The sequence below is a fragment of the Pipistrellus hanaki genome (assembly GCF_964339955.1).
Source record: "Pipistrellus hanaki genome assembly, chromosome: 2".
NCBI classification, from domain to species: Eukaryota; Metazoa; Chordata; class Mammalia; order Chiroptera; family Vespertilionidae; genus Pipistrellus; species Pipistrellus hanaki.
In genome coordinates, this window is record NC_140504.1 from 172,890,428 (window position 1) to 172,912,759 (window position 22,332).

A 22,332-nucleotide genomic window follows, 5' to 3' on the forward strand; every position below is an offset into this window, starting at 1 on the left:
GAAACCGCTCTCATTACATATTACTTAGTTGGACACAACAAAATTTGAATGTGGAGGTGGGTTTAGGAGGAAACTGAAGAGATAAGGACAGGATTGTGAGAACCTTTGAATGTCATAGCTAAGAACTAATACTTTATTCTGTTGGGGAGTTTATCCAAATAGAGGAGAAACATCAGGCTCATTCCAGACACGCAGTTTTATGTCCTATTTTTTAAGTATAATATAGGTGTTTCTCTTTTTTTTTATAGATTTTTTTTTTTTTTAAATTTCAGAGAGGAAGGGAAAGGAAGAGATAGGAACATCAATGATGAGAATAACTGATCAGCTGCCTCCTGCACGCCCCCTACTGGGGTTGTGCTCGCAACCTGGGCATGCGCCCTTGACCGGAATTGAACCCGAGACCCTTCAGTCCGCAGGCCGTTGCTCTATCCACTGAGCCAAACCAGGCAGGGCAAATGTTTTTCCGTGTCACTAAATATTCTTTAGAAACATGACTTTTTTAAAAAATATATATATTTTTTATTGATTTTTTACAGAGAGGAAGAGAGAGGGATAGAGAGTTAGAAACATCGATGAGAGAGAATCATTGATAAGCTGCCTCTTGCACACCTCCTACTGAGGATGTGCCTGCAACCAAAGTATATGCCCTTGACCGAAATCGAACCTGGGACCTTTCAGTCCGCAGGCCGATGCTCTGTCCATTGAGCCAAACTGGTCTCGGCAGAAACATGACTTTTAGTGGCTGCTTGATTTTATCATATTTGATCATTATGTATTTAGCCAAACATTTATTGTTGGACCCTTAGGTTGACTCAATTTTCACTTTTCTAAACAATACAGCTGTGAACATCTTTCTCATCTTTTTATATTCCCCTGATTCTATTTTGCTTCTCACAATCTGGCGTGTAGAGTGGTATAGAGTGCCCCTCTCCCCTCTTTGGGCTGTGCTCACCCGCTTCTGCGGTTCTGAATAGGGAATGAAAAGGGAGTTGTTGCACACGAGAGCAGAGTTGGGAGAAGTGGGCATGTGAGACAGGTTGAAGGAGTGTGATAGGGAGAGAAAAAAAGAGACACCCCAGGCCACCAAGGTAACAACCCTAGTGACATTTTTAGGATGGGGGTCTTTCTTTCTTTCTTTCTTTCTTTCTTTCTTTCTTTCTTTCTTTCTTCCTTTCTTCCTTTCTTCCTTTCTTCCTTTCTTCCTTTCTTCCTTTCTTTCTTTCTTTCAAAGTTTATTTAGAAAGTTACGGAGGTATTAGAAATGGCCCAGTTGGGCTGTGTAGGCTCAGGGAACAAGTTACAGAAGCAAAAGAAGGGCCCTTTGGTGCTTAGGAGAGAGAAAGGGGGGGATAAAAGAGGTATGGGAAAGTCAGGAAGAACCCTGGATGGGAGCACTTATTTATGTTGGAAATAGAAGAAAAGAAATCCCATGAAGAGAAAATGAAAGTATTAGAGAAAGGAGGATGCCAGATTAGATAGAGAGATAAGCTTTAGGGGAAAAGAGGAGGAGAAGAAACCTTTCCTTCAGAGCCTGGAAGGAAGCACAAGAACACAGGTATAGACATGTAGCAGAGTTGGAGGTGTTTTCTGTGGGTTGGAGAATAGTATTCCCTCAGGGTGAGGGTAAGCTGGGAATTCCTATTGAGTGGCAAAGTTATCATTGAGAGTAAAGGGAAGAAAGGAACATTCATTGGGGGAATAAGATTTGGAACTTAAAAAAAAGAGAAAATTTCCCGGGACCCATTTGGCTCAGTGGATAGAGCGTCGGCTTGCAGACTGAAAGGTCCTGGGTTCGATTCCGGTCAAGGGCATGTACCTTGGTTGCGGGCGCATCCCCAGTAGGGGGTGTGCAAGAGGCAGCTGATCGATGATTCTCTCTCATCGATGTTTCTAACTCTCTATCCCTCTCTCTTCCTCTCTGTGAAAAATCAATAAAATATATTTTAAAAAAAAATTTCCTTATAGTCTTTGTGTGCAGTGCTTAGGAATCAACAAGAATAAAAAATGTATGAAGTAGAATGAAAAAGGCGTTGCTAACCAGAGGTGGGGCACTTTATGGGCAAAGATGGAAGGAGTTGGAAGATCTTCTCTTGCCCGCAATGCGGAGATATGGGGGAACCCAGGGTGGAGGACCTGAAGCGGAGGAAGGTTGTGAGCCCAGATTAAGGTGGCATGACCTGGGGGCAGTGAGCAGGAATACCTGGGCTGAGGAGTGATGGAGTAGATGACCTAGAGTAGGGGTGTCGAACTCAATCAGAGAAGGGGCCAAAATCTAAAATCCAGCCTAAATCTCGGGCCGAATGGTTTACTGAACAGTCATAAACTGACAATGTCATAAACTGACAGCGGAGTGCAGTGATGACAGCGCGGCTCGGGCCACATTGCAAGGCCTGGCGGGCTGGATTTGGCCCGCGGGCCTTGTGTTTGACACATGTGATCTAGAGGAACTGGCTGTGGGTGGGAAGTCAGGGTTGCTTAGAGGGAGAATAAATGGGGAGGTTAGGAAGAGGGCTGCCCAGTGTCCCCTGACCTTCATGTCTTGGTCTTTCCCTCGTGATTTTCAGGTACTGATCCAGGGCTGCCTTTTGGACCCTTCCCAGCGGGAAGTGTTCCTGCAGCAGGTGTATGCACAGCTCTGTCTCTTTGAGGATAAGGTGGCCACCATGCTGCAGCAGCAGTATGACCCCCAGAGCCAGGTATGTGGGAGACAGTAAGCAGAGGCCATTTAGAAAGAGCAGCTATTAAAGAACAGAGGGGAGAGAGGAGGGGCAAGCCTAATATAGAAGGGAAAGAGGGTAGAAAAAAAGGGCCAGAAGCAGAGTAAGTCAGGATTAGAAGTGCTAGTGAGTACCCACAACAGGTTCCCTATTGGGAAGAGGGCTCGGATACTCTTCCCAGGACCCAAATTCTTGCTGGAGAAAGTGTGAAGGCTATTTGCTATGTTTGTTTGTTTTTAGTCCTGGATCTTCTCCCTTGATGGATCTGAGAAGGTGATCACTAGCTTTGATCTCTAGCTAGTACTTTATGCAGTCAAGGATAAAGCTCACTAGAATGCATTTTCATTCCTCCCAATGTCCCAGAAGTAGCCAGACAGGTGGCAGTTCTGTGTGTCTGAAACATGGTGTCATTGATATATAAAATATTTCATAATGACAGTAGAAAAATATGGGAAGAGGGCCTTATTAGCAAAAGGTGGGGAAGCCCTGCTCCAGTACAATCTGGTGCTGGACTCCCTGTCCATCTGAGGGTCAGTATCTGAACACACACTGGAGGAGGAAGCACTGTCAGGGTTTGGCTGCAGGGTTGGGGGCTTGGGGTCTTCATATGATTGGGCCTGTATTGACTTGGGCAGAGCTGCTGTAAATTCGGGCTTTGCTATGGATGTGGCAATGCTGTCTGTCCCATTTTGTCTTTTCTGTTACTTGGGCCAGGCAGAGGACCAATCCCCAGACTCAGGGGAGCTCCCTGGCCGGAAGATGGGAGTCTCCATGGTGACAGCTGATCTTGGACTGGTCAGTATGATTCGTCAGGGCATCTTGGCGCTGCAGTTGCTCCCCTCAAACTCTAGTGCAGGTCAGTAGAAAGAATGTTGGTGGGATTGGGGAAATAGAATTCAGGAAAGATATTGGGGGAGCATTATCAGCAAAGCTAGTTTCCAGGGAATCAGTAGGCCCAGGGGAGAGGGTCTGTTTCCTTGTTTTAAGAGTTAAGTGTGTGTGTTAGTGGATATCTCAAGTACCCGCAGCTCTGACAGTCATCGGGGATCCTGGTGGGAAGGAGTAGCATTCCAAGGATATCACTCAGGAAAAGACTGAGATCCAGCACTCAAGAGAAAGAAGCAGGAGGGAAGGAGAAAGGAAAGGTGTTTGAATCTTATAAAACACATTTGTTGGCAGACACCAAGGTCTTCAGCGCTTCATCAGTTGAGTGCCTGGTTTTGACGGGTCAGTGTCCCGGGTCTGAGTCTGATGTTTCCTGCTCCAGGTATCATTGTGATCACAGATGGGGTGACCAGCGTCCCTGATGTTGCTGTCTGTGAGACCTTGCTGAACCAACTTCGCAGTGGCACCGTGGCGTGTTCCTTTGTACAGGTGAGGACTTTCTAGGATGAAGGAGGGAGAGTATGGCATCTCACCAAGTGGGATGTGATTAGTTGTTTTCTCTGCAGGCGATGATTTCCCCAGGTAAAGCAAATAGCATAATTACTTGTGTGTGGTGGGAAGAGATGCCGTGTCTAGAAAGAAGCAGGTGGCAATGGTGGGAGAGGACTCTTGTCTTTGTCCTCTTTCCTTAGGATGTTATAGTAACGGCATGTTAGAGTAAAAAGAATGCAGAATTTGGCAGTCAGCTCCAGTCCCATTAGATTAGTTACTACTGTTTGGTTTGTCAGGGTCAGAAAACCCAGCTCTAACAAGCTTAGGAGGAAAGCGGTATATTCAGGGAACTGCAGTCGATTTGGATTGATGAACTGTGGGGCAGGGGCAAAGAGTTATGGGAAACAAGGCTGGAGGCCAGAGAATGAAAAGCTGGTTCTGCTGTATTGAGTGTCAGCATAATTCTGTGGGTGACACAGATAAATAGAAGGAAAGTCACTAGTTGGGTTTGTGTTTTATTAAGGTCACTTTTAAAAATATATATATATTTTATTGATTTTTCACAGAGAGGAAGAGAGAGGGATAGTTAGAAACATCGATGAGAGAGAATCATCGATCAGCTGCCTCTTGCACACCCCCTACTGGGGATGCGCCCGCAACCAAGGTACATGCCCTAGACCGGAATCGAACCTGGGACCTTTCAGTCCTCAGGCTGATGCTCTATCCACTGAGCCAAACCGGTCCCGGCTAAGGTCACTCTTGATGCAGGGTAAAGGGCAGGGATAGAGGAAAGACCACTATTAATTGCAGTGGTCAGGTGAAAGAGGCTTGGGGCTTAAGTTAGGAGAATTTAGGGTAAGAGAGAAGAGGATAGGATTGAGAAAATGAAAAGGTAGAATCAACATGACATGATTAGCAAGTGGTAAGGGATCAGGGACAAAGAAGTTAAGGATACCTTCAATGTACTGACTTTAGTGATGACTGGGTAGCTGGCAGAGCAAATGCAGAGAAGCAATTGGGGTATAGTGAGGACAAGATGATGAATCCAGGTTTGAGCATGCTGCATTTGATGGGTCACCAGGATGGCCTTTGGAGTTAGGCATGCCGGGCCTGAATCCTGGCTCCACTTACTAGCTTTGTGACCCTGGGCACATCACTTCTTGGTTGGACTTATTTGTAAATAGAGATTATAATAGTACCTTCCTCATTGGATGAGAGAATGCATTTAAAGTGCTTAATGTAAAATAATAATAAAATGCATAATGTAGTACATTATCTATCTATATAAAAGCCAAGGGGCCATTCAACCAGTAGCTATGAAACACAATGACCACCAGGGGACAGACACTCCAACTGGTAGCTATGACGCACACTGACCACCAGAGGGCAGACACTCGATGCAGGAGCTGCTGAGCTGCCATGACTTGGCAGCTGCTGTTCTTGGGTGAAGCACCCAGAACCAGAAAAGAGGAAGACCAATTCCAGGGTGTATCACAAAGACTACCTAAGAACTACCCTCTTGCAATCCAGGACCCCTTGGGGGATGTCTGAGAGCCAGTTTCACCCGATCCCCACAGGCCAGGCTAAGGGACCCCACTGGTTGTGCACCAGGTCTCCAGTTACTTAATAATGGCTGCTACTTGTAGCAGTTAGCAGTTGGATATGCATATCTGATACTCAGGAGACTGCACTATTTGAGAGAGAGTGAAGAACCTGAGGAAACACTAATGTTTAAAGGTCTTCCATAGGTAGAGGGCTAAGCATACAATGAAGGGAAAAAATCAGGTGAGAACCAGGAGATTCTAATGTAATAGAATTTAGAGTTTTGGGAAGAAGGGAGTAGTTAACAGTGTGAGATGCAGCAGAAAGATTATGTAAAATGAGAAATGAAAAGTGTCTTTTGGACTTGGTGATTAGGAGGTCACGGGGATCTTTTTCAGGCCATTTCAGTGAAGAGATATTGAGGGAAATGATTGCAGTGGGTTGACAAGTGGATAGACTAGAAGGAAGTAGAGACAAGTGTTGACACAAAGAATTTGGCTATTGGAATCAAGTGGGGAGTGAGAATAGCCAGAGGGAAGTGCAGGTTGGAAGGAGAGGGGTGTTTGACTATTTTGTTTTGTTTGCTTTTTGAGCTAGAGGCTTAAGCATGTTTCTAAGGATCCATGGTGAAACAGAGCTTGAAACTAAAGGAAAGAAAAGCAAGCCTGATAGAGTAAGACCCTAAATTGGCATGAGGACCATTGACTTAAGAAACATTTGAGGAGAAGGAGAAGGTCAAGTCTTTCTTTGAGAGCAGAAGGATAGAAGTGAAGACATAGATAAATTCTACCAAGGGCCTGTGATTTCTCTCTGAAGTAGAAGGTGAAGATGAGTACTGTAAGGGAAAGGAGGCCAGCATTGAAGGACTAGCTGGGTTGGGTGTCATATGTTTTGAAGTGGTATCAACTGACCCAAATATGTGTTTTTCTCCATTTGGGGTCCATTGGCATCCAATTTAGGGCTATACACTGAGTGGCCAGATTGTTATGATCTCTGAACGCATAATAATCTGACCACTCGGGGTGTGTATGTGTGTGTGTTAGAGGCCCAGTGCATGAATTCGTGCATGGGTGGGGTCTGTCCTGCCTGGTCAGGGGGAAGGGATATGGACGGTTGGCCGGCCTGCCTGCTGGTCGAACTCCTGTTCGAGGGGACAATTTGCATATTAGCCTTTTATTATATAGGATAGACAATGAGTGGCCAGATTATTATCCATTCAGAGATCATGTTGATGGAGTTGCTTGAACATAGGGACCCGACTGGGTTGAGAAAGGATGAGGAGGCTGGTGATACACTTGGAGAGAGCAGAGATTCAAGGCCTGGCAGTCTTAATAAGGTCAGAGAGCAGCAGGAGAAGGAGGATGGAAGATAAAGGGATAAGGTTATGCCCTGCCAGCATTGTTCAGTGGATTAGTGTTGACCTATGAGCCAGGAAGTCATGATTCGATTCCCAGTTAGGTAACATGTCAGGGTTGCATGTTCGATCCCCAGTGTGAGGCGTGCAGGAGGCAGCCAGTCAATGATTTTCTTTCATTATTGATGTTTCTATCTCTCTCTCCCTTCCATGAAAATATATATTTTAAAAATATATTTTATTGATTTTTTACAGAGAGGAAGAGAGAGGGATAGAGAGTTAGAAACATCGATGAGAGAGACATCAATCAGCTGCCTCTTGCACACCCCCTACTGGGGATGTGCCTGCAACCAAGGTACATGCCCTTGACCGGAATCGAACCCAGGACCTTTCAGTCCGCAGGCTGACGCTCTGTCCACTGAGCCAAACCGGTTTCGGCGAAAATATTTTTTTTTAAAACAAAGTATGGTCTAGCAGCATTGTCTACCTAGCAGCATTGGCATCACCAGGGGAACTTGTTAGAAATGCAGACTCTCAGGCCCCACCTCAGACCTACTGCATTTTAATAAAGTCATCGGGTATTTTATATGCACCCTAAAGTTTAAGGATCACTGTTAGACATTGAAGTCTCTCAAGATGGTGACAGAAAGTCAATGAGCCAGTAGCCAAAATCTTTAACGAATGGGGGCAAGCTGGTATTTGAGGAAGAATGGTGTGACCAGATGGCACAGGCTTCAGGCAGGAGGGCTCAGGGGAGGAAAGTAACGGTGGTATGTCCTGAGAGAACACTGGCCCACTTTCCTCACTGTGGTCCTAGGGACGGGAGCAGCCACCAACCCGTTCTCTTCCACTCTTCCACTTCTTTCCCTGGTGCCTCTTTTTGAGCGAGATCTCCAATTACTCTCTCCAGGTGGGCGGAGTTTACTCTTACGACTGCAGTTTTGGCCACGTGCCCAATGTGGAATTGATGAAGTTCATCGCCATGGCAACATTTGGCTCTTACCTATCCACTTGTCCGGAGCCTGAGCCAACCAACCTGGGTCTGACTGTCTACCACCGGGCGTTTCTCCTCTACTCCTTCCTGCGCAGCGGGGAAGCCCTGAACCCCGAATATTACTGCGGTGAGAGCCTGACTGGGGCCGGTGCGGGCATGGGGAAGTGTAAGATGGGCCCAGATGATACGGGACTCTATCTAGGGTTTGGGTTTTGGGGGGACTGAAAATATAACTGGGGCTGAAACTCAGTGGATAGAGCATCTGCTCAGTGGATAGAGCATCAGCCTGCGGACCAAAAGGTCCCAGGTTCGATTCCGGTCAAGGGCATGTACATTGGTTGCAGGCACATCCCCAGTAGGGGGTGTGCAAGAGGCAGCTGATCGATGATTCTCTCTCATTGATGTTTCTAACTCTCTATCCCTCTCTCTTCCTCTCTGTAAAAAATCAATAAAATATATTTAAAAAGAAAATATAACTGGGGCTAACTACTCTGGTCCTGTTCTCTCCCCATGATTTCAGCATAGTCCCTCCCCCGTATCTCTCTCCACTAACAGGTAACCACTGTACCCTTCTCCATCCTCACTAGGCTCTCAGCACCGACTGTTTAATGAGCACTTGGTCTCTGCCAGCAGCAACCCTGCCTTGGCCCTTCGACGGAAGAAGCACACGGAGAAGGAGGTGCCAGCCGACCTGGTCAGCACCGTGTCTGTGCGGCTTCGAGAGGGCTACAGTGTCCGAGAGGTCACCCTAGCCAAAGGTAGGTGTTACTAGGCCCTGCCGTATCCCACAGGTTTCTCAGACTTTGAGTATGAGAAGACCTGCCAAACGAAGCAGAGGACACACCTGTCACACACGGAAGTGTCACATGAAAAATTCTGCTGGTCACTGGAGACAAGTGGGTTTGGAACTGCCTTCAGGGCTTGGTTCTCTTAACATGTATCTGCCCGGCTCCATCTCCTTTTGCCTCAGGCGAGTCACCTGAGAGTGGTGTGATAGCCTGGATCTGGTTCTGTTTCAGATTACTGCAGGGTTTTGTTTGTGTCAGTTGGCAGGCCGTGGGGCCTGAAATGATGGAACCGGGCTTGGAACCTTTGGCCAGGCAAGAGTTCCGTGAGGTGGGGGGAGTTTCAGACAGGAAGCAGTCCCGGGCTGGCGTCCTAACTAGCCCTCTTGCTTCCCCTGCAGGGGGGTCCCAGCTGGAGGTGAAGCTGGTGCTCCTGTGGAAACACAACATGCGCATTGAGTACGTGGCCGTGGCACCCTGGCCCCTGGAGCCTGAGGGCCCTCGGGGAACACGGGTGGAGGTCACAATGGAAGGTGGCTATGACATTTTACACGATGTGTCCTGTGCGCTGCGGCAACCCATTCGCTCGCTGTATCGCACCCACGTTATTCGGCGGTTCTGGAACACGCTGCAGAGGTGAGTGAGATCATTGCACCGTGAGTGGCACACTATCCGCTCTGTGGAGGGGAAGGTGTATGAACTTGAGGGGTGACAAGAGACACCCTGAGCACCAGGCTGTGTCCAGGGTCCCCTGGTAGGGGTGTCGAACTCAATCAGAGAAGGGGCCAAAATCTAAAATCCAGCCTAAATTGCGGGCCGAATGGTTTACTGAACAGTCATAAACTGACAATGTCATAAACTGACAGCGGAGTGCAGTGATGACAGCGCGGTGCGGGCCACATTGCAAGGCCTGGCGGGCTGGATTTGGCCCGTGGGCCTTGTGTTTGACACATGTGCGCCTAGGGGCTCCCCTCTGTACCCACCAGAGTCACTTGTGGCTCAGGATTGGCCCTTGTCCTGCAGCATTAACCAGACGGACCAGATGCTGGCCCACCTCCAGTCCTTCTCCTCAGTCCCAGAACACTTCACGCTTCCGGACAGCACCAAGAGCGGAGTGCCACTCTTCTACATCCCTCCTGGCTCCACCACCCCGGTGAGTGCCTCTGATCTCCTTACCCCCATGTTGTGCCCACCCTCTCAAGTCCGAGGCACCCAAACCCAAACCGGTTAAACTAGAGAGCGATTCTCCTTCCTCCTTCCAAGCCCCTGGGGAAGGAGGAGGAGCTGTAGAGAGAGGCTGGCTGCCTAGGTGGTGGTATCCCAGCGACTGCGAGCCCTCTTGCCCCACCTCCACCTGGCATGCTCTGGCCTTCCCCTGCCACCTTCACCCATTTCCCACCATTAACAGCTACCATCACTGTGCACTTCCTGAAGACCACACCTCTTTGTCCTGTGCTTTCCTCACACTCGGCCCCCGGGTGTCAGCCTGACATGGCTAGGCCAGGAGGCTTGTGCTAGTGAGCAATTGCTTCATCTCAAGTCCTGCCAACACTCAGTAGCTTTGCCGAAACCGGTTTGGCTCAGTGGATAGAGCGTCGGTCTGCGGACTGAAAGGTCCCAGGTTCGATTCCGGTCAAGGGCATGTACATTGGTTGTGGGCAAATCCCCGGTAGGGGGTGTGCAGGAGGCAGCTGTTCGATGTTTCTCTCTCATCGATGTTTCTAACTCTCTATCCTTCCTCTCTGTAAAAAAATCAATTTAAAATATATTTTTAAAAAAAACACCAAAAAAAAACAACACTCAGTAGCTTTGCTCCAGAGCCGGTGAGAGAAGCGTGGCAGGACTCATCCTTCGCCTGAAATTCGCTTTAAAAGGCTCCACAGGCTGAACCTGGGCTCATGCATCCCAATCTGGCTTTCCCATTGGAGGCAGTTTTTACCCCAGCCCAGGCTGCGTTGTGATTTCCCTGAGCCTTAAACCACTGCTGTCTCTGACCCTCTGAACTCCATGGTTCCGGGCACTGGTTTTCTGGGAATACTCACGTAGGGCTGTCCTTCCCACCCCCAGGTGCTCTCCCTTCAACACAGCGGGACCGACTCATCCCATGCGCAGTTTGCTGCCTACTGGAAGCCAGTGCTGTCCATGGATGCAAATTCCTGGCAGCGTTGGCTGCATATGCATCGCCTAGTGCTAATCCTGGAGCATGACACGTAAGTGTACTCTTAGGCCCATAGCTGGCATGGAGGAGCAGGGGTGAGGAAATGGGGAAGATGGGGAAGGGGAGCCGCAGATGAGCCCTTACCAACCGAGGCCAAGAAAAACTGTGGCCTTTCCTTGCTGCTCATTAGCCCCCATATACTCGAATAGGTCCTAGAGCTGGGGGGGGTCTGACCTCAACGCTGACCTCTCTCCCCAGACCAATCCCCAAGCATTTGCACACCCCGGGCAGCAACGGGCGCTACAGCACTGTCCAGTGCAGGATCTCACACTCCTCGCTGACCTCTCTGCTTCGGGACTGGAGCAGCTTCGTGCTAGTTGAGGGCTATTCCTACGTGAAGCTGCTCTCCAGGTGGGAAAAGTGATGTCCCTCCCCCGCCATCTCAACTCGTGTCTCTTCCTCTAACCCCAGACTGCATCCCTGCTTCCCCCTAAGCTCATTTACAGCCAGCCTAGGGCTGCTCACTGACTCCCGTTTCTCCCCAGTGCCCCAGACCAGCCCCCCTCCTCCTTCTACATGGTCCGCATCATTTCCAAGGCCCCATGCATGGTTCTTCGCCTGGGTTTTCCCATCGGCACACCGGCACAGGCCAGGCACAAGGTGAGCTGGGCCCACGGAGCCTGGTGTGTAGACTGGCTCCTTCTCCCCAAACCCACAGGGCCGGGGCATAGAGAGAGATAAACCCCCAGATTAAGTCAGGTTCTCTCACCTTGTCTGTGGGCCCCTTCTACCAGATTTGTAGGATTTGGGAGTAGGAGAATTTAATTGCATTTTTTTCTCAGATTGTGTCAGGCTTGCGGGAAGAGATCCTACGGCTGCGTTTCCCACACCGAGTGCAAAGTAAGGAACCAACACCCAAGGTGAAACGAAAAGGGCTGGGGGGCGTAGGTGGGGGCAACTCTCCCTCCAAGTCCCCCCCCTTGCTGGGGCCGCAGCAGGCCCTCTCTGACCGGCCCTGCCTCGTGGTCCTGCATAAGCCGCTGGACAAACTACTTATCAGGTTGGTACCGAGGGTGGGGTTGGGGCTGGAATACATGGGAAGGCTGTGGCTTAGCTGGGTATATGCAGCAATCGACTGAGAGTTGCCCCTTCTTCCCAGGTATGAGAAGCTGCCCCTGGACTACCGGGCACCCTTCTTGCTGACACTGGAGCCACCAGGCCCCCTGCCCTTGGTGTCAGGCCGCTCAGCCTCTTCCAGCCTAGCATCGCTGTCCCGCTACCTCTACCATCAGCGCTGGCTCTGGAGCGTCCCGTCAGGACTGGCCCCCGCACTGCCACTCAGTGCCATTGCCCAGCTCCTCTCCATCCTCACTGAGTATGTCACCGGAACCTGCCAGACAACTGGGGCAGGGGAGAGAGCCAGTGTAGACTCTGGGTTAGGACACTGGCAGAAAGTCTACGCCAGACACTGCCCATCTCTAAGCCTCATAATAGCTGCTGCTGCTGTTGTGTAAAGTATCCAGCACAGAGCAGAGCTTGCTACTGCCCTCCCTTCTCCCTCTTCCCTCCACTCTTTTTAGTTAGGCCTCTGGTCCTAATTGGACTTGTTACATTAGAAGGACCACTAGTGTCAGAAAGGCCACCCGCACTGAAGTCTACCTAGTTGGCTGCTGGAAAATGGGTGCCTAAGTGGCATGGGGTCAGGATATATGTTCTGACTGTGTCTCCCCATCTCATCTCGTCCTGCCCCCACCTTTGTGGGGCTTCAGAGTCCGACTCTCTGAAGGGTTCCACTTCGCCTGCAGCGGGGAAGGAATCATCAACATGGTGCTGGAGCTTCCCATTCAGGTTGGTGCTGCCCTCATCACACCTCCCACCAAGGCGTGTCACCGTCCCAGCGGCCCTGACCTCTGAGCTGAGTTGGGACTGCTGGACCGGACCTGAGGCCAGTCCGGGACTAAAGTTCTGAGGGACAGAGCTGGGCGGGGCCAGAGCTCCGTCTTGGCTGGGGCTTACCCCGGGATCTCCCATCCTTTCTACCCTCAGAACGAGCCTCCGGGGCAGGCTGCAGTGGAAGAGCGGCACACATGTGTTGTCCAGTACATCCTCTTTCCCCCACACTCCACCTCCACCAAGGACAGGTGAGACCTGGCCCCTCAGAGGGTTACCTCTCTCCATATTCCTCCTCCTGCCTTCTGTACCATGAAGTTCTGCCTCCCATACCTGAGGGAGTTGGGGCAGAGGGTGCCGTTTTAGATGCTTCGTCAGGCAGGTGCAGGTCTGGTAAGACCACATGTCACTTGTGTCTGCCCTGTGTTTCCACCACCTTCCTGCCCTGCGTGGACTGACTCCAGCCATGGGGCTGTGGTTGGACACTCCCCAGTCACAGGCTAAGGCCCCTTCCTCCTCTAGTTTCTCAACAGATGATGACAACGACGTGGAGGTGGAGGCCCTGGAGGGAGACTCAGAGCTCAATCTGGTCACTGAGGTGTGGGTGGAGCCTCAGTGTGGGCGAGTGGGACCTGGCCCTGATTGCTGGAAGCATCTCCAGGACCTGACATACTCTGAGATCCCGAGAGCTGTGAGTGACCTCAGCAATGCCCTGATAGGCGGGGCTTTGTAATCCCCCTGAATCTGTATGCTCTCAGGGGCTGACTGTGGGCTTCCTGGGGAGCTGGAGGCCCAGGTCCCTGGGACTATCGGGGCTTGCCCTGACCTCTGTTATTCCTCCCCCAGCTCCACCCTCGGGATGCTGCCTGCATAGGCTCGATGCTGAGCTTTGAATACCTGATACAGCTGTGCCAGAGCAAGGAATGGGGTCCCCTGCCCCCAGAGCCGAGGGTCTCTGATGGTCAGTAGGGAAGGGGCCCCTGAGAGGAGTGAGTAAAATGAAGGCAGCAACAGACAGAAAATCTGGTCTCAGTGTGGGTCTTGTTTTTCCTCCCTCTTAGGATTGGACCAGCGAGGAGACGCCTGTATCCATGAAATACCTTTCCATTTTGATCTAATGGGACTGTTGCCTCAGTGTCAACAGCTCCAGATGTTCTTCCTTTTGCTTTCTAGAGGTGGGTGAACTTTGCCCCACTCACCCACACCTAGGGCTAGCAAGCGTGGGCGAATTGGAGCATAGAGAGCAGATGAGCCTGCAAACCAGCAGATAAGTAGTGGGGCCAGAGGAGGCTTGGGAACTGCAGGAGGGGTGTGCTGGTCGGGGCTGAGCCAGGGTACTGGGCAGCAGGAGGCTCTTGGTGCTGAGTGGAGTGTGTGTCGGGCAGAGCCAGAGGGCATTCCTCTCGCCGAGGGGCCTTGTCCCGCCAACGACTTGGTGCTGTGCCTGCTGCACAGCTGCCTGGGGCAGGAGCTGAGTGACCGGGAGATCCCGCTGAGCGCCGCTGACCAGGCAACCTTCTTGAGAGAGGTGCTGCAGCGGACCCGCTACAGTCCAGGCAAGCTCCTCACCTCTTTCCAAATATGACTGTGGCCCCTGCCCCTTCCCCCCATCCCACAGGGTGGTTTCTGTCTTTGGGTTTTAGCCTCCCTCTTTTCACCCAAGAGCCTTACCTCTCTGATGGCATTGCCTTCTTCCGCTCATCTCTATCCTCATTGTAGGTCCAGAGGGGCCACCAGTGGGGGGCCACGGGATCCTGAAGGATCAGCCGGCCGGCAGCACCCAGACAACTGGAGACTTCGTGCTTCCCGCCATGGTCAGCACCGGTTCACATCCTTGAGCCCTTTTCATTCTGACCTCCTTCCGTCACCACATACCCATCCCCCACTTTCCATCACTGGGGACCCAAGACGCCTCCTGCCGATGACAGGATGCTGTCATTCAACTTTGTTCTGGATCTTACAAGCTGTACCCTCCAGGGTGGAGGAAGGAAGAGGGGTTGTTTGCTCCCTTGTAGATTGCTCTAATTTTGTTTCTCTTTCACAGAATGTAGGCCCTCCGGAAACGCTCAAGCCTCTCATCTCGGCCCAGGCCCCTCAGTGGCGCTGCTATGCAAGGCTCGTGAGCCCCCAACATGTATTTCTGACGTTCCTCCCAGCTACCTTCTCAGGTACCAACCACTGACCTTCCTCACTGGCCCCTCAGATACAGACCCTGAGCTCCATCACTGGGCCACCAGGTGGCTCTGACTGATGCCTCTCTTTTACTTCTCAGATGTCCAGCATCTGGCCACCTATGGCCTAGAGGGACCCTCTCAAGAAGAGACAAAGCCCAAGTTCGGGGATTGGGGCGGGGCCTCCAGCCTGAAAGTTCTGGGAGGGCCTGGGGTCAGGGCTCCAAAGGCCCAGGTCCCTGTCCTCAGTGTCATCCCGGCCTATGGTAAGGCTGCTGCCTCTTAAGTCAGTTAAGCAGGAGCAGAAATGGGAACAGATAGAGGGCTTGGAGATCATGTGACACCTCTTCCCACAGACAACGCCCCGAATCCAGGAGAGCTGAGCCCACCTTTCCATCGGGACTTCCAGGCTTACCCTGGGCGCCAGGCTCCACAGACAGAGGGTGCAGAGGGGCCCCGGGCCCGATGTCCTGTCTTCATCTATAGCTGTGCCCTGGAAGCACTGAGGGAGCAAATGGTTGGCATGCAGCCCCCTCAGACGCCCCGAGACCTCATCTTTCAGTGAGTGCCCTCCACGTTGACCTAGGTTCTCCTCCAGCTAGGGCTCGGGTACACACTCAGGTCTGGACAGACAGGTTGATGGTCAGTGGCAGGAGCTCAGCCGCTTAGCCATGTCCTGCCAGCTTCTTGCTGGGCTTCCTTGAACTTGAGGGCCGTGAATCCATTTGGTGGGGACCTGTGGATAATCCACTGCAATGTGGGTGGACAGTGAGTCTGAAGTGTCTCTTAGAGAAGTCGGCCAAGCTCCCGCTTCCCTCTCATTCTCAGGACTCAGTTTCTCGACCAGACCTCCCCCTCCTCAGCCTGGATGGAGCCCAGATATAAGGAGGCAGCCAACCATTGTGCATTATTGCAGGAGCATGCGCAGCGATGCTACGTCCGTGGTGAGCAGGAGGCCACGGAAGGGAGCATCAGGGAGGAGACTGGAGGATTACAGGGACTGGGTCTGGGAGGTGGTTCCAGAGCTTGACCCTCCAGGGCCCTTCCGCTCCGTCAGGGCTGTTCCGGAGCTTGCAGCAAGCACAGACTGTGACCTCCCAGGACTTGCTGATGGCAGTGGACGCCTGTGAGGAACTCCTACAGGAAATAGACATCACCCCTTTTCTGCTCGCTCTCTGTGGACACGCTCGGAGTTTGTCTCACGCACCCCCAAGCCCTGGTCCTCTCAGCCCTGGTCCCTTCAGCAGCAGCATCGAGGAGGGCCCTGAGCCTCGGGAACGAGCTGTCCTGGCTTCTGAGTCCAGGTTAGGATTGCCCTGAAATAACGTAGAAGGGGGCACACAAAGTCCCAATAAACCGGGACCTTTTGATCCCAGGGAATGGCCGAGCAAGGTAGCACCCAAGCACCCGAGTGAGAGGCAGTAGTACTTTGTTGCTGGCTCCCTGCCTCCTGCCCAGACTCCTTTCTCCCATTTGGCTTGGGGAGCATCTCCCTTTTGGCTCTCCTGTCTCTTACTGGTGTGGAGTGTTGAGCTGGGTTGGGGGAGGGAGTTGCCAGTTGCTATCAGTGGAAGTAGAAGCTGTCCCGAGAACATTCATGTAATAGCTATGATCCCCATGAACTACTTTGAGTTTCACAGGGGCAAAAACTGTATTGTGCCCACGGCTGAGTCCCCAGCTCACCCTTCCTAGAGACAGAGACAGACAGGTGTGTGCTGCTCCCAGTTGGGAAGCAGGCTTCTCCAGGAGATGGTTTTTAAAATTTTAATACCCCCCATCCCCCCAACCACTCAGCATAGAGACCGAGGACCTAAGTGAGCCTGAGTTTCAGAGCACCCGTGCACCTGGCAATCCAGACCCTGGCCTGGAGATCTCTCTGACAGACGTCTGCCAGCTCAGAGGGGAGGCGCATGATGTCCTGCACAGCCTCATCCAGGTGAGGGCGGAGGAGCAGAGTCCTGCCTGTGCAGGGGGTTGATGTTCTCTCCTGGGTTGAGGGTGTAGGTGTCTGTTGTACGGCAGGGGTTGTGTTCTGAGGGATGGCTGACATTCTAGCCTCCTCCTAACCCCCAAACAGGAGAAGTTCCTGGAGATCAGTGGTCTCCACTTCCGCACAGTGCCCTCCAATCCCCACTACTTCTTCTACTGCCCTCCATCCAGCAGGCGAGAGGTGAGTAGCTTTCTCCTCTACCTTTCTCATGCGCCCTACCTATAGCCCCAGAGGTTCTCTTGGCCCGCTCAGATTCTCTTTAAAAAAAAATTTTCTTTATTGATTTTTCTAGAGAGAGGAAGTGAGTAGAGAGGGATAGAAACATCAATGATGAGAGAGAATCATTGATTGGCTGCCTCCTGCATGCCCCCTACTGGGGATCAAGCCCACAATCCTGGCATATGCCCTGACCAGGAATCAAACCAGTGACCTCTTGGTTCTTGGGTCAGTGCTCAACACTGAGCCACACAAGCTGGGCCCATTCAGATCCTCTTGACTCTTGGTTCCCTTAGTCCTGGTTATGGCTCTTGCTCTGCCTTGGATCAAGCTGATTTCCCCCCCCCCCCCCCCCCCCCAGGATGAGGGCCCCCGGGACACAACAGACAGAAAAGTCAGTGACCTGGAGTTTTCAGAGGCTGAACTCATGGGAGAAGAAGGTGTGTGGGGAAGTGGCTCAAGGTGGGGAAGGCTGCTTCAAGCCAGGATTCTCCAGGGACCGCCACAGCCAGCCTTTCCTATTGACCATGAGACATGCATCTCTAGGAGACACATCTGCCTGCTGTGTGGTCACCGAGAGCGACCCAGAGCTGGAGGTGGAGTACTGCGAGAGCCGGGAGCCAGACCTGGGGCCTTCTGGGCTAGACTCCACCTCGCTGTCAGATGCAGACACCGTGAACCCTGATGAAGACTCCTTCAGTATCCTTGGGGGCGACTCACCCACTGGGCCCGAGAGCCTTGTGCATGACCTGCCACCGCTCTTCCTGCACCTCACGTGCTCCGTGCGGCTGCGTGGGCAGCACAGCTCAGTACCCGTGTGCAGCCTGCCCACCTGCCTGGGTGAGATGGGGGTGCCCAGGGGAGGGCCATGGGTCCCAGCATAGCCTGCCTGCCTGCTTGGGGAGAGTTTTTGGCTATAACTCTTTAGCACTGAGAACTGGGAATCTATGCTTGTCCTAGGGTTCTCAGCAACCCCTAACTTTCCCCCTCTCCCAGGCCAGGTGCTTTCCAGTCTGGAGGGCCCCCCAATTGGGGGCCGAGTACCCCTGAGGGACCTCAGTGTCACTTTGGATGTCTTTGTGCTGACCTTGCCGCTGGAAGTAGAGCTCCCCCCGACCTCGGACCCTCAGCACCACCGGTGTGACAGCATGTTTGGTGGGGGGACTTGGGCCTTGGGGGAGGGGGGCCATTAAGAAATCTAGGGACACTTGAAATATTTTAAGGTAGGAGTGCTGGCCGAAGCCAGTTTGGCTCAGTGGAAAGAGCGTCTGCCTGCGGACTGAGGGGTCCCAGGTTCGATTCCGGTCAGGGCCATGTGCCTTGGTTGTGGGCGCGTCCCCAGATGGGGGTGTGCAGGAGGCAACTGATCGGTGTTTCTCTCTCATCGATGTTTCTAACTCTCTATCCCTCTACCTTCCTCTCTGTAAAGAATCAATAAAATATATTTTTAGAAAGAAAGAAAGAGAGAAGAGTGCTTTGAAGAGGTTTTGGGAGGATATTAGTTGCTGACCTTTGATCTTTGCTCCTACCTGTTCAGGTCAACATCTGAGAGCAGTACTTCATTCCCACGGTCTCCAGGGCAACCATCATCTTTAAGATCGGATGATGGCCTGGGGCCCCCACTGCCACCCCCAGAAGAAGATAGGTATTGCTCTTTTTCCTTCAAGAGTCCCTTGCTCCCCTTTAGTTTTATTTTCTGGAAACCAGTGTCTAACCCTTTCTTCCAATTAGGCACCCCGGACTATCCAATTTGGCCACACCCCACAGATTGGCTATTGAGACCACTATGAGTGAGGTGAGTCCTAAGGGACAGCCCCTCAACACTGACTGATACCCTTTCCGTCATGTCAGTGGGGCAAGGCACCCCCGTACCCTGGGATTGAAGTGAGAACCTCCTCAGTCTGTGAGGCAGAGTGTCTTCTGGTATCTTCTCGTCTGGGAATGAGGTGATGCCCAGTCAACAAGGGAGGTGCCCTTTGCCACTTCCTGTGTTGTCCTCTTCCTCTAGATCCGCTGGTTGCTGGAGGATGAGATGGTGGGGGCACTCCGAAGAGGGGGGATCCCCCAGAGCCCTGCCCTGCACCGAGCGGCTGCCCACATCCACAGCTCCCCTGGACGCTCCACTTGCCTTCGCCAGACTCTGCCGCTGAGCTTTGTGTTTGGACCAGAGCGCTCCCTCACACAGTTCAAGGAGGTACATTGTCCTTGCATCCTCCCTGGACTCCAGATACAGCACTGGAAAGCCCCCTCTTGGTTCAAGTCCATTGAATTACCCTTCTGCCCACCTCCTCACCACATTGTCTGCCCACCTCTACCCCATGCCTGGCAGCCCAAGTGGGAAGAGACCTAGCTCTCAACCTTGCCACTGGCCCACTGGACTTTAAGCGAGTCATTGAACCTTTCCTACCACAGCGGTGGGGATGCTAGTGCCCGCTCCACGAGGCAGTTGTGAGGGTCTGGTAAGGAAGGGTGGGGTGCCATGAATAAGCAGGGCTACTCCTGCCTAAATTGTAACGGCGGCTCCTGTTCCTCAGGAGTTCCGCCGCCTCCACCTTCCTGGTCATGTTCTCCTTGAGGACCCTGGCAGTGGCTTCTTCTTTGTGGCAGCTGGCCAGCAGCCAGGTGGATCCCATGGGGTGCCCCCCTCTGTGGCCTGGGCTTGGCACAGCCATGAGGACAAGGCTGACGACAACGAAGCGGAGGTGAGTCTTTCCCGGGCTGACCTGGGACTGGCAGGGGTGGTGGTGGGTGAGTGGGGCCTGGACTCAGTCCTGACTTCCTCCCCTCAGGCCCTGACAGCCAACCAGGTCCCTGGCTCCCCAGAGGATTCTGAGGCACCCTCCCTCATCAGTCTGCCCAGCCTGCCACAGGGCGGTAAGAAAAGACTTGGGCAGCCCGGTCTGAGGCCAGGACGCAGGGCGTGTACATCCCCAGACCGGTTTCCATTTTTGGAAGATGGTCGCAGGTGCGATTGAGAAGGGGCTTTAGGCCTTTCTTTTTCTTCTCTCCCCAGGGAGCCAGCCTGGGCCCAGCCAGGGACTGAGCCTCATGTCCAGTCAGGGCAGTGTGGACTCAGACCACCTCGGTAAGCGGGGGCTGAGGGAAGGACTCTCGGCTAATGGGAAGTGGGCTTGGGGCTGCACAGCAGAAGGTGGGGAGTGGGGCGTCAGAGGGAACTAACCTAGAGGAGCCATTGAGCCCGATGTACTTGGAAGCTCAGATGAGCCTAAGGATGGGGTTGAACTTGAGCACATTTGACACAGGTTATGATGGTGGCAGCAGTGGCTCTGACAGTGAGGGTCCCAACGAGACCCCGAGTGAGAAGGCCCCCTTCACGTTGCGGACCGCACCTGGGCCAGCACCTCCACAGCCTTCGCTCTCAAGCCTCCCTGGGCCCTGCCTGCCTGACTTCTGGCTCATCGTCCGGATCCTGCAGGACCGCGTGGAAGTGTATGCACATGCCCGGTAAGGAGGAGCCAGGGCCGCACCCTGACTCTCGTGGTAGCCTCTTCTGCCTGGTCCCGCTTCACCCTTCTTGAAAGTTATTGAAGGGTAAGACATGGGACTGAGCGTTTGGGTAGGGATCTGAGTTTTATTCTGAGGGTGGGGGCTCCTGACCACTTCCCACAGCCAATAGCAAAGCATGTCACTCTGCTTTCCTAAAGGAGTTGAAAAGCTGATGGAGATTTTGGCTCCTCGCTGAGCATTCAGAGCATCTACAGTTCAGAGCAGCTTCAGAAATTAATCTATGAAAAAAGAAATAATAGACAACAATTAACAAGTGCTTACTAAGTGGCAGGCACTGTTTAAGCTTATTTAATCTATAGAACATCCCTACAAAGTATTATCATCCTTATATTATTACTGTAAATGAAGAAACTCGAGCACAGAAAAGTTAAGTATTTCCTAAGGTCACAGTTAGTAAGTGGCAGAGCCAGGATTCACACCTAGGCCTCTGGTTAAATCCTCCTCTAATCACAGGGGTGGGGTTGAGAGAAGGGAAGGCCATCATTCAGATAAAGTGCTCCTAACTTCCCAAGGGACAAGTGTTCCTAACTGGAGTCCATGCTCAGAACCCTGAGCCCGGTGACTTAGATACCACCTCTGACCTGCCAGTGATGAAAGGAGAGCCTCATGGCAGAAGCCTAGGTGGGGCACCCAGATGGAGCCTGGTGAGGCAGGCATGGAGCCTAGGCTTCCAGAATTGCCACTGAGATTTCCATCTTTCCCGTGTCCCATCATGTTTACTTTCCTTTGTTCAACCTACTTCCTCTTCATGGTTCCTCTTGGCCCAGCTCCCATGACCCTTCCCCACAATTTCCTCCCCACTGCAATTCTGTGTCTGATCCACCCCTCCTTCCTAGGAGCCTGATTCGGGAAGATGGGGGGCCAGGCACCGAGTGCCGCCACCTACAGCAGCTCTTGGTGAGGCGAGTTGGGGAGATCTGCAGGGAGGTCAACCAGGTAAGGGCAGCCAGGGACAGGGCTCTCCAGGTATGCTCACAGCCTAGAAGAGAAAGGAATTCCCAGGACCTTGGCTTTCAGAGGCTGCTGATCCATCTTGGATGTTTTCTTTGATGCCTCCTCATTTATTGGGATGTCCCCCTCCCCACACTCCCCACAAACCAGGGAACCCTCCCTACCCCGTCCCCAGTACTGTGGGTTCCTCTCATCCCTCCAGGGACTGAAATGTCCCTACTCATTGCCCTGTGCTGGCATTAGGGATATAATGGTGAACAAGAGGGGACACCTGACTCTCTGGGCTTGTGTTGAGTCGGGGAGATAGACATTGAACAACTAAAACACACAAATTATTTTCATTACAATTGTGAAGACTTCTACAGAGGAAAAGCAGAGACCATTATAAAATCATATAACTGGATCTGACCCTCTAAAGTGTCAAGGAAAGCTTCTTAGAACTGATTTTTAAGCTGAGACCTAAAGAATGATGAACACAATGAGGAGGGACAAGTATTCCTGACTGGGGACCAGTGCTCAGAGCCCTGGAGCCCAGTGACTTAGATACCATCCCTGACCTGCCAGTGATCACTGATGCTCTTTTTGACCTCTGACCCCCTCACCCCTGAGATAATGGGCATTCTCTCTGGCCTCTGATCACCTCTCAGCACCACCACCAG

General features: G+C 52.2%; 1 protein-coding gene across 1 annotated transcript in view; it reads left to right on the forward strand.

The window, feature by feature from the left end:
* SZT2 (SZT2 subunit of KICSTOR complex) overlaps window positions 1-22,332 on the forward strand; it is a 49,871-nt gene that overhangs the window by 10,279 nt on the left and 17,260 nt on the right. Inside the window, exons 5-41 of the mRNA XM_084874451.1 lie at window positions 2,565-2,696; window positions 3,432-3,573; window positions 3,985-4,091; window positions 7,901-8,111; window positions 8,572-8,742; window positions 9,171-9,405; window positions 9,793-9,922; window positions 10,837-10,979; window positions 11,186-11,338; window positions 11,473-11,587; window positions 11,770-11,987; window positions 12,087-12,302; window positions 12,697-12,775; window positions 12,974-13,068; window positions 13,340-13,508; window positions 13,664-13,778; window positions 13,879-13,992; window positions 14,203-14,373; window positions 14,537-14,631; window positions 14,862-14,985; window positions 15,090-15,254; window positions 15,345-15,549; window positions 15,817-15,932; window positions 16,046-16,292; window positions 16,783-16,924; window positions 17,066-17,158; window positions 17,556-17,634; window positions 17,741-18,034; window positions 18,191-18,332; window positions 18,732-18,839; window positions 18,926-18,989; window positions 19,203-19,388; window positions 19,729-19,896; window positions 19,984-20,068; window positions 20,208-20,279; window positions 20,458-20,659; window positions 21,559-21,658. Coding sequence (XP_084730577.1) covers window positions 2,565-2,696; window positions 3,432-3,573; window positions 3,985-4,091; window positions 7,901-8,111; window positions 8,572-8,742; window positions 9,171-9,405; window positions 9,793-9,922; window positions 10,837-10,979; window positions 11,186-11,338; window positions 11,473-11,587; window positions 11,770-11,987; window positions 12,087-12,302; window positions 12,697-12,775; window positions 12,974-13,068; window positions 13,340-13,508; window positions 13,664-13,778; window positions 13,879-13,992; window positions 14,203-14,373; window positions 14,537-14,631; window positions 14,862-14,985; window positions 15,090-15,254; window positions 15,345-15,549; window positions 15,817-15,932; window positions 16,046-16,292; window positions 16,783-16,924; window positions 17,066-17,158; window positions 17,556-17,634; window positions 17,741-18,034; window positions 18,191-18,332; window positions 18,732-18,839; window positions 18,926-18,989; window positions 19,203-19,388; window positions 19,729-19,896; window positions 19,984-20,068; window positions 20,208-20,279; window positions 20,458-20,659; window positions 21,559-21,658 — 5,403 coding nt within the window. The remainder of the gene's footprint in view (window positions 1-2,564; window positions 2,697-3,431; window positions 3,574-3,984; window positions 4,092-7,900; window positions 8,112-8,571; window positions 8,743-9,170; window positions 9,406-9,792; window positions 9,923-10,836; window positions 10,980-11,185; window positions 11,339-11,472; window positions 11,588-11,769; window positions 11,988-12,086; window positions 12,303-12,696; window positions 12,776-12,973; window positions 13,069-13,339; window positions 13,509-13,663; window positions 13,779-13,878; window positions 13,993-14,202; window positions 14,374-14,536; window positions 14,632-14,861; window positions 14,986-15,089; window positions 15,255-15,344; window positions 15,550-15,816; window positions 15,933-16,045; window positions 16,293-16,782; window positions 16,925-17,065; window positions 17,159-17,555; window positions 17,635-17,740; window positions 18,035-18,190; window positions 18,333-18,731; window positions 18,840-18,925; window positions 18,990-19,202; window positions 19,389-19,728; window positions 19,897-19,983; window positions 20,069-20,207; window positions 20,280-20,457; window positions 20,660-21,558; window positions 21,659-22,332) is intronic.